The sequence below is a fragment of the Ursus maritimus genome, unplaced genomic scaffold, assembly GCF_017311325.1.
Source record: "Ursus maritimus isolate PB19 unplaced genomic scaffold, ASM1731132v1 scaffold_7, whole genome shotgun sequence".
NCBI classification, from domain to species: domain Eukaryota; kingdom Metazoa; phylum Chordata; class Mammalia; order Carnivora; family Ursidae; genus Ursus; species Ursus maritimus.
Window position 1 is genome coordinate 28,353,987 of NW_024426885.1, and position 10,113 is coordinate 28,364,099.

Here is a 10,113-nt window from a genome sequence, read left to right on the forward strand (position 1 = left end):
CAGGGCGGAGGAATGACAGGCAACTTCTCTAATACCACAGACATCTTTTTCCTACGTAAGCAGAGGGGCGGGGCTATCTTGGCGCCGCACCAATGGCTGGTTGAGGGGCGTGTCTGTGGGCCAAGCGGGAGCCGGAGGCCCCGGGCTCTCTGGGCCGCGCCTGAGGCGGACACGACGGGGCCGGGGGGCGGTGGCGGCAGCGGCAGCGGCGGCGAGGGTGGGCGCCGCAGCTGGCCCGGGTGGATGGAGTTGGAGGGGCGGGGTGCTGGCGGTGTGGCGGGGGGGCCGGCGGCTGGGCCGGGGCGGAGCCCCGGGGAGTCGGCGCTGCTGGACGGGTGGCTGCAGCGGGGCGTGGGCCGGGGGGCCGGCGGCGGGGAGGCCGGGGCCTGCAGGCCCCCGGTACGGCAGGATCCGGACTCCGGCCCGGACTACGAGGCGCTGCCGGCTGGAGCCACTGTCACCACGCACATGGTGGCGGGCGCCGTGGCAGGGATCCTGGAGCACTGCGTGATGTATCCCATCGACTGCGTCAAGGTGAGACCTGGACCGGCTCCGAATCCAACCTGGGGCTGACCCGACCCCTGGGTCCTGTCCAGAGCCAGGATCCCGGCCGAGAGCCGGAAACAACATGGGTTTCTTCCTGGCTCCTGCCACCGCCACACGATTCGACCGATACTCCATGCAAGCAAGGTCCGGGCTGGGAATTGAGCCCAGCCAGGAACTAGGACCCATTTCTAACCGTCAGTGAGATCTGAATCGGGACCGTGGAAAGAAAATCTGTCAGCCAAAGCCCTGGATCCTAGCTGGGACTAAACAGGAATAGGGTGGGATGGGATGGAACAGGTAAGTGCTACTAACTTGATTAAGGTGAAGCCAACTGAGGTGAATCAGACCCTGAATAGGATCTTAATGGCTTGAGATGTTCTCTGAGTGCTTTTACAAGCTTCTTGCTGTGTCTTCCCTTAAAGGTGATGGGGCAAGAACCGAAATCTGAAATCTTAGCTAGATAAAGTATTTCATTATTAGATCTTAACCCATGAGTGAGTGGAAATCATTTGTGCAGTCAGAATTCATAGTTCCAGACTGGAAGTAATTTGGGAAAGACCATGTTCAGGAAAAGGTTTCGGTTTCTCTGCCGCAAACATGATACCCCACCTATTTCCTGAACATGAAAACTAAGCTGGGATTAGGATTTCGGATGTGCAGGGAGCACATCAGCGCCCAGAGAAGAGATGGACCTGACAGTGTATTTCTTTAGCCACCTGAAGTTGACAAAAGGGGAAAGTTGCCTAGAAGGGAAGCATGACAATATTGAAAATGAAATGGGATCAACATGAAGGCATGATTCCTGTTAAAGTAAAAACTAACTGCAACCACGACCAAGCGGACTGATTAGTGGGTAAAGAAGTCAGGTGCTTCTGAAGAAAGCTAGGTGAAAAGGGGATTCTTTACAGTTCTTATTCTTGTGCATTAGCAAAGGTACCAACCTCTAAAAGTGAGGACTAAATTGAATGAAAAGTAAATTCAAGGGAACTGTTGCAATAAATGTATTGACAGAGACTGATGCCTCCTTTACATGTTAGGGGTAATAGTCAAACAGTATCCTCACAGCTCTTTGATGTGTGTTTTTTCCTCAAATTAGGAAAGTGTTACGTATTCAAAAGGAGAGAGTATTGAGTTGGGAAATACAGAGTCTTTTCTGCTTCTCCCTGGTTCTGGTATTCTCACATGTTTTCATTAGTAGTGTGGATGAAGGAATGGGGAAAGTGCTCATTAAGCTTTGTGAATGACATTGAGTTGATAGTTTTCTAGCACATTGCAAGGCAACTCCTACCAACAGCCATAGCTATTGAAACTGGTAGAGGCACTTGGTTAAAATGGATATTAGAATTTTAAATACCCTTGCCAATTGAGGGAAATAGAAATAAACAGTAAAATCCATGCAAGAGAAGTAAGGAAATGGTTAATGCTCTAACAATATTAAAATGTCAAGTGGGTAAGTACAAATAAAAAAGATTCAGACATTTGTGTAGTAAAGTCTAGGCTGAATGACTGTGAGTTGTTGATGCTATATATCCAAAAATTAAAATGACCTAACTGCAGAGTAAAGTCAATTCATTATACTTAGTGAGTAGAGAGCAGGGTCTAGGGTGCTGTTTCAGGATGGGTATCACATGAAAACTAGATCAAGGAAAGCAATGAAAATTATTTAATGACTTGAAAAATACAATGTAATAATGTGACTGACTTAGAAATATGATTATAACTAATCAACTCAAGTGTTGTCCCATTACCCTGGGAGGCTATCTCCTTATTCCATATATTTACATAATGTTATTGTTGCTGCAAATATTTTATAGATTCCTCTGTTAGAAATGCCTCTAGAATATTTGGGTGAATGTTCTTAAAGAGGGCTATCTTTGTGACAAAACGGAGGTGTTTTGTTTTGTTTTGTTTTGTTTTAGTAACAGACCATTTGGAATCAAAAATGATAGATAAGGTGGAAGATCAAAGAGAAGGTAGGACCAGAAAGCAAGGAGATTGATTTATTCTTGAGGCTGATAAACCCACTGAGGGAACACTTCTGAAAGAGGAGTTTCAGAAATATTTTGCATAATCACAGCATTGCTGGAATAAGTTACTTCTAGCCTTCCAAGGTAACTGTTTCGAAGAACAGTTCTTAAATCATTTACATAAACTTTGAAGTGTTTGTTTTTAAAAAATTAGTCATATGACATTACAGCCATGCCTCAGAGCCCTATATTAAATAATTATTTGATCCAGAGGGGAAAAAATGCTCAGGAGTCTTCAGAGATACAAAAGCTCATTTTATAAGACTCATTCATTTGCCATTAATGCTGGGATTTAAATGACTAGAGGGAACAACTAGGTGAGACCAGCAGGGTTTAACGTCAGTAGGATGTTAGACATTGTTGTGCAGACATGAAAATAAAATTCGAATCTCTTCCTTCAGAAAGGACTTCCCAGTTCACTTGTCCCAGGGCTTCCCAATTCCTCTTTTACCATAAAGGGTGGTGGAGAAGAAGAGCAGCCCAACCGTCCCTAAGTCTAGAGGCAGGTAACGGTATTGGAGCCGAAACAGCAACCACAGTGTTTGCAAATGAAAGTTAACATTGCCTCTTGGCATGCAAGCCTGTGCACCCCAGCCACTTAATCAGGGTCAAGTTGATTTAAAATATCCTTGGGAGGAACCTAGCACAGCCTCGCTAGGCCATAGTTATTCAGCCAGCTATTTACATGGTCATGACAGGGAGGTTTGCGAGTACAAATATATCCCAGTTTTCCTTTTCTGGGTCTCAGAGGCAAACACCAGACTTTATCTATAGGAATAGGCTCTGCAATGAAAGTAGTCAGAATCTTCTCAAAATCATCTGGCTAAGTACCCACCTGTCACCAAGGTGCTACTTTTTGGCTCTGTAACGATGACATAAATAATCTACTTACATAATAAGTTAAAGTGAGAAAGAGCAAGGGAAATCTTTTCCAAACTCCAGATGGAAATGGTTATCTCTACACATTTACCAATGAAAGGTTAGGAAATGGAAACATTGGCTTATTTGACTTTCTTGTATCTAACAATAATACTTATTATTCAATAAATGGCAGTTGTTCTTGTTTGCCAGCACTAACTGATGTGCCTTACATGTATTTATTCATTTAATCCTTGAAGCAATTTCACGAAGTATACACCATTTTCATTATTTTACAGATGAAGAAAAGGAAGCAAGTTAAGTGGCACCATCATGATTTGAACCCAGTCTGACTCTCAGGCCTTCCAACACAGCCTCCCAGAAGTAGATTTCCAGAGCCAGGCAAGGCACAGAGTTTCACAATAGTGCTCGTTCCTAAACATTACCTCCAGCCAGATTAATAGCTGCACATAAAAATTATAGCCACAGCGAAACTTCAAAGTAAAAACAAAAAATACAAAATTAAACCTGATTTACTAGTGGCTAAGAACCAGTTAGTTGCCCATACACATTTGTGAAATGATGTATACAAGAGACAGTACTGCCATGATGTATAGATTCTGTGATATGAACAAGTATGTCCAAGAATCGTGTTTGAATACCATAAAAAAGCCTTATATTTCTAGTGCTTCATAAATTACCAGTGGCTTGTATGTGCCCCCTTTGAATCCGCACAACAGCCCAATGAGCCATGCTTAGTCTCATGTTTTAGATGACAACACTGAAACTCAGGTTAAGTAACATATCCAGACCACACATCTAGCAAAGCAGGGGCTCATACTCAGGCTTTCTGACTCAAATATGGTTTGTCTTTTACCAAACCACTTATCTCCCTATTAGTTCATTTGGCTTTTCTTCAAAGCCAGTGTTTTTTCAATAATTAAAGGCTATTCATAAAGTTGTAGAGATTTCATTTTTCTCCAAAAGAAAGATTTATTGGCTCACACATCTGGGGAGCCATATTGATTTTTATATTTGGCATAGCTTATGCCTGGGTCCTTTCCATAAGGGTATAAGTAGAATTGTGAGTTAGATGTAGAGGTGTGTATAAAATGTTCAAAGTAACTTTCCATCCAGGTTTTTCTTGGGGGTGAAAGGTTCCAAGTCTCTGAGATCAGACCTTTCAAGGCTGGTTGCCCAAATAATGCCACTGACTTCAGCAGAGCAACGCAATTTCTGAACATTCTCCCTATACAAGATCCATTTCAAACAAACCTATGGAAACAGTTGTTAAGCCATCAGGCCCAGTTTATCTTTATCAGGAGCCATACCCGGCAAAGACGTATAGTCACTGAATAATTCCTCTAATGGATTCTATACCCCTGGGTGATGTGAAAGATTCGTAAGCATATCCTTTATTGGAAGTGTATGGTATTTATTTTTTTGAGAAGTAGAATGAATGTGTCATATTGTAATAAGTGATACTGTATTTCTGATTGGACTTACAGTATTAACCTTTTAAGCTTCCAGTTCTTTGTTGGTAGCAAGCAGAAGAAAGTAACTTTAGAAGAATGTGGATTGCTTGCAGCTAACTAGGACCTGTTAATCTGGTTAGTTTTTTTCCCCCCATGCTCTTGAGAAGAGGCAGTACTCTTGGATTCCAGATGGCCAAAGGAAGGTTCAAACTGAATCAGTAATTGGAATGAAGTAGGAATTTAAACTGTACTTGGGCATTAGTTGCCCCCACTGACTAATAGCCTACTTTTTACTTTGTGAACTGGTACAGACTGCTCAGATTCATTTGTTCTTTCATTCATTCATCCATTCATTCATTCAACAAACAAATCTTGAGTGCTTACTCTGTTCCAGGCACTGGACATTGATTTTATATTGTTAATCTCCATGCTACCTTAATCTTGAAATGGATCAACAGACAAGAGATTTTCATTAGGAGACACACCCTTCCCCCCCCCCCCCCCCGAGGGTCCGTGATTTGGGAAATGTTTTGAAAAGATTCACTCCCTAAATTTCAATCCAACTTTGTCCAGGAACATTATACCAAGTGTCTACCATGTACTTTTGTCCCAGTCCTTGAATCCTGTGGAAATTCCAAGGATTATGTTTCATGAAGACTGAAGTTATTTGATGCCAATTTCAGGATTCATTCAGTTTACATTAGAGATCTGGCAATCCTTTCAGTTTTAGAGACTAGGTTGGTTTCCACCTTTCATAGTTTCAGGGTAAATGTTCTTTCCCAGGAACTTAGAGCAGCATTGATTACAGATGCTACCTTTGCCAAGAGTTTAACCTACAGGCCCAGCTGCCAATGCCAAATAATCCGAGACACTCAGATAATCATCAAGGATATAACAAAGGATGAGCTGTCATCTCATTAGTGTAGTGTGTGGTCAGGAAGCAGGCCTAGGATCGGTCTTCAGAGTAATGCATAAAGTATGATGCAGACAGTAAATAGTTGACTTTAAAATCCATTTGTAAAGAACTCTTAGCCCAAGTTTATTAAGGCACAAAAGCAACTTCTCCTGAAACACAGGCTTGGTATTTGTTGCTGGGGCTATGAATCATTTCAGAGTTCAAGGACACTTCCCAAGCAGTGATGTTCTCAGAGACAACAACGGTGTTCCCCTCATAGATGACTAGCAAAAGAAAGGTCCAAGTCTTGGAAAGATTGGACACAGATTTGGAAGGAAGTAAAACTGGATGCCAGGTGGCACTCCTGCACGTTGGCACGATTCCACATAGAAGTGCCCACAGCCTTCGTGTCGAAGTTGGGAAATTGAGAAGTTGGCATCGCTGACCCTGCACTTCTTTCTGTAATTGCAGACCCGGATGCAGAGCCTACAGCCTGACCCAGCTGCCCGCTATCGAAATGTGTTGGAGGCACTCTGGAGGATTATAAGAACGGAGGGCCTATGGAGGCCTATGCGGGGGCTGAACGTCACAGCGACAGGCGCAGGGCCTGCCCATGCCCTCTATTTTGCCTGCTACGAAAAGTTAAAAAAGACATTGAGTGATGTAATCCACCCTGGGGGCAATAGCCATATTGCCAACGGTATTGAGCCTTCCTGTGCTGGTTCCCCCACTTTCTCAGCTCTCTGGGCTTTGCAGCTGTCAATGCTTTCCAGTCTCAGCATGGTTTGGAGCTGAAGCTCTGGGCTGGGGTAGGCCAGATTATAGGGGAGGGACTTCCAAACCTGATGCTCTCAGACAACGGGCTGCTTCAACCCCACCCCTCTTTGGGGGCACCTCAACAAAGTGTTACAGTATCTTCCCTTACCTACCAGCTCGACTTTTTCATCTCCCTGCATCAGCTTCTAATGCCCTGGTAATGTGGAGACACACCGAACTACCTACCTCATTGTGTATTTCTTGATAGTCGGGTGCTGTCCTGCTCCTCAGGGCAGGATCAGAGGTGACCCCGCCGCCCAAGGAAGACATTCATGGTGCCCCAGCTCCTTGCCTCACCTTTTCAGGATCCTAACTGACCAGAGGCAGTTTGTGTTGTTGAGGACATGACCAGGCCTCAACAAGTGAATTGGGGTGGGGCCGAGGGACTTCTGCACAGAAAAACCAGAGGGTTGGAGGTTATGTGGAAGAAAGGGGAGGGACAGCAGCCTCATGCTTGAGGATTGAAAACCAAATTGAGAATGGAGAGGAGTAGTGAGGAATACAGTTCAGGACCTGAAGGAAAGGTCTAGGCGGACAGATGTTAGAGTCTGGAGATAGACTGGGCGGCACAGGGGCAGCAGGAGGGAAGATGAGATGCTGTGGTGCAAATCTGACCACCCCGCTGCCCCGTGTTCTCCCTGCACTGGAGGTAGCTGATGCTGGCATCCCTTGGCCACAGTGGATCTGGTTCCTGTCTGAGGTGTAAACTGTGTTTATTCTCAGAACTGTCTTTATAAAATCTGGGCTGTTTTCTTAGGCTCTTCCGGGCCTTCCCATTATACCTATGGCATGTAGATTGGTGACCTTACTAAGCTGGTGGGAACAAATATCTTAATTTCTCAGAACGGGGGTTTAGAAGTAGTGGGTTCCCATCTTTTGAACTGGCTCTTACATTCCCTCTCCCTACTGTGGCTTGGCCCCTGCCCACCCTCCCAGCCCTGGGGCCTCAGTGAACCGTTGGACCTCTCCTGGCCTTACGTGTGGCAGTTGTTTTCTCCTTTGCAGGTGCGGCCGGGTGTGTAGCAACATTACTGCATGATGCAGCCATGAATCCAGCAGAAGGTAATGATTCCGCCGCCCTTCCCTCTGTGGGCAGCTGCATCTGCATCTCTGGGCTTTTCCTTTATTTCTGGTTTGTGGAAGAAAGCCAGGGAGCACCTGGTCGGTTTTGGTGGGAAAGCCTTCTGTGCTACCGTGTCTTACCAGTAGAGGGCACTCCCTCCATGTTGTCGGTACTGAGGAAGAGGCCCTCAGGAAGCAAACTCACTGAGGTTTCATCCGTCCTTGGGGCTTCTCTGAAAAAAGACATGGCTCTACCTGGCGTAGTCCAGGGCCTTCTTGGCAGTTTCCTCTGTAGTGGATTTGATCTCATCTGAAAATTTAACAGATTATTTTACTTTTCTTCAAAGAGGTGAAGAGGGATTTTAACATTTAAAAATCCTGCCTTTCTTGTTGGAATGAAGATAGTTGAAATAGGAATGAAAGGGTAAATTGTAGAGCTCAGTTCCTGCATGGCTGCTTGGATCTTGGCTTTCCAGGTGGAGACTGAGGTACTCAAATATGAAGGGATAGCATGGTTGCCATGTTCTTTAAGTTCCAGTTCTTTACCTGTCTGGGCAAGGCCATGGTGTGGAAAGGGCCAAACGTAAGCTGAAGATCCAGAACTCACACCACTTGAGGGAGTAGATGTTTGGAGACTAAAGCCACAGTCTTCTTGGTTAAGAATTTTGTTTTCTTTTTGGTAGCCCTTCTCCTGTAGGATTAACCATCCTTGTGTCCTAAGAGTTGGGTGCTCTGCATACCTGAGGACTGGGATTAGGGCTGTCTGTTCATTATTATGTTCACTGCCACTGAGTCATTTCTTGTCTTGAGCTTTATGAAAGGGTAAGATAATAACAGTAGGTAGGTACTTATTTCAAGGAAACCCTCAGGAGTCTCTAAATCATACATATATTCTGTGTGCTCACTGGTTTTGGGGTTTTTTTTTAAGATTTTATTTATTTGAGAGTGAGAGAGAGCATGAGCAGGGGAAGGGGCAGAGGGAGAGGGAGACTCCCTGCTGAGCAGAAATCCCAATGCAGGGCTCCATTCCAGGACCCTGGGTTCATGACCTGAGCTTGAGCTGAAGGCAGACGCCCAACCAGCTGAGCCACCCAGGTGCCCCTCACTGGTTGGTTTTAAAGAAATCCTACTAGAAGTGGGTCTGTTATTTTTTGGCGCTTTATCAGTCCTCTCCTATCCCCTCTCAAAAAAAGGGAAACCTTAACGTATCAGATGTTAACGTATTAGTGACAGCGCATTCATATTTTTTTCTCTCTCCATTCCAATGGCTGACCCGCTGATGTGGAACTCTGAATCTGGATACGCTTGCTCACCGGTTGATCGCCGGCATCGTTTCCTTTCTTCCTGTTGATGGCACCACCAGTGGTCAAGCAGAGGATGCAGATGTACAACTCACCGTACCACCGGGTGACAGACTGTGTGCGGGCAGTGTGGCAAAATGAAGGGGCTGGCGCCTTTTATCGTAGCTACACCACGCAGCTCACTATGAATGTTCCCTTCCAAGCCATTCACTTCATGACCTATGAATTCCTGCAGGAGCACTTTAACCCCCAGAGACGGTACAACCCCAGCTCCCACGTTCTCTCGGGAGCCTGTGCGGGAGCTGTAGCTGCTGCTGCCACAACCCCACTGGACGTTTGCAAAACACTGCTCAACACCCAGGAATCCCTGGCTTTGAACTCAAACATCACAGGACATATCACAGGCATGGCTAGTGCCTTCAGGACGGTGTATCAAGTAGGCGGGGTGACCGCCTACTTCCGAGGGGTGCAGGCTAGAGTAATTTACCAGATCCCCTCCACAGCCATCGCGTGGTCTGTGTATGAGTTCTTCAAATACCTAATCACCAAACGGCAAGAAGAGTGGAGGGCAGGCAAGTGAAGAGAAGCAGCAGACAGTGCAGCCAGGGGATCCGCACTGCTGCGTCCTGCCTGCTCCAGCCACGTTCTCCGTCTCCTGGCGCGCTCCAGCCTTGAGTGGAGTTGGAGGGAAGGTAGAGGGTTCTCCCCAGGCTGTTGGTGTTTTGGCTAACACCAGTTCTGCCAACCTCTGTTGCCGCCGCCTTTCCTTCCGGGCCCTAAGCAAGTGCAGCAAGCACACCACAGCACCTTTGACAACCTCTCTCCATCCTGGGCCTGCTGACCTGCTCTAGACTGTTACAGAGGGACAAGCAGCTCATTCCCTTTGGTTCCTAATAAAAAGCCTTTAAATTAAATTGTTTCATTGGGTTTGTTTTGCCAAAAGGGAAGTGAAATGTTGTCAACTGCTCTTGACATTAAGCATAAATCAAGGGGCCCAAAGGGAAGGTTTATCGCGTGTGTCCGTAGTTGGGATTTCTGCTGATTTTCACGGTGACTTAAGACTTTGGAGCCCTACTCCCTTTGTTTTAGTAACAGGCTTCAAGGAATCTCCCTGATGGCAGGAACAATGGCCT

The 10,113-nt window shown here is 45.7% G+C and overlaps 1 protein-coding gene across 2 annotated transcripts; it reads left to right on the forward strand.

Annotated features, from left to right (window-relative positions):
• Window positions 1-243: 243 nt before the first annotated feature.
• SLC25A28 (solute carrier family 25 member 28) lies at window positions 244-9,894 on the forward strand. 2 transcript variants are annotated; one of them, XM_040624557.1, is made up of 4 exons: window positions 244-534; window positions 6,273-6,501; window positions 7,623-7,679; window positions 9,043-9,894. In XM_040624557.1, the coding sequence occupies exons 1-4, from the start codon at window positions 244-246 to the stop codon at window positions 9,558-9,560; spliced, it is 1,095 nt and encodes a 364-aa protein (XP_040480491.1). In that variant the 3' UTR covers window positions 9,561-9,894. The 2 variants fall into 2 exon arrangements, with proteins under 2 accessions (XP_040480491.1, XP_008703337.1); XM_008705115.2 differs by lacking the exon at window positions 244-534 and adding an exon at window positions 608-843.
• The last annotated feature ends 219 nt before the right edge of the window (window positions 9,895-10,113 follow it).

Excerpts from the sequence above, each read along its gene's own strand:
- SLC25A28 (XM_040624557.1), top strand. The coding sequence starts at position 244 with ATGGAGTTGGAGGGGCGGGGTGCTGGCGGTGTGGCGGGGGGGCCGGCG. Across the intron at positions 535-6,272 it reads ATCCCATCGACTGCGTCAAG|ACCCGGATGCAGAGCCTACA; the intron begins GTGAGACCTGGA and ends CTGTAATTGCAG. Across the intron at positions 6,502-7,622 it reads CAATAGCCATATTGCCAACG|GTGCGGCCGGGTGTGTAGCA; the intron begins GTATTGAGCCTT and ends TCTCCTTTGCAG.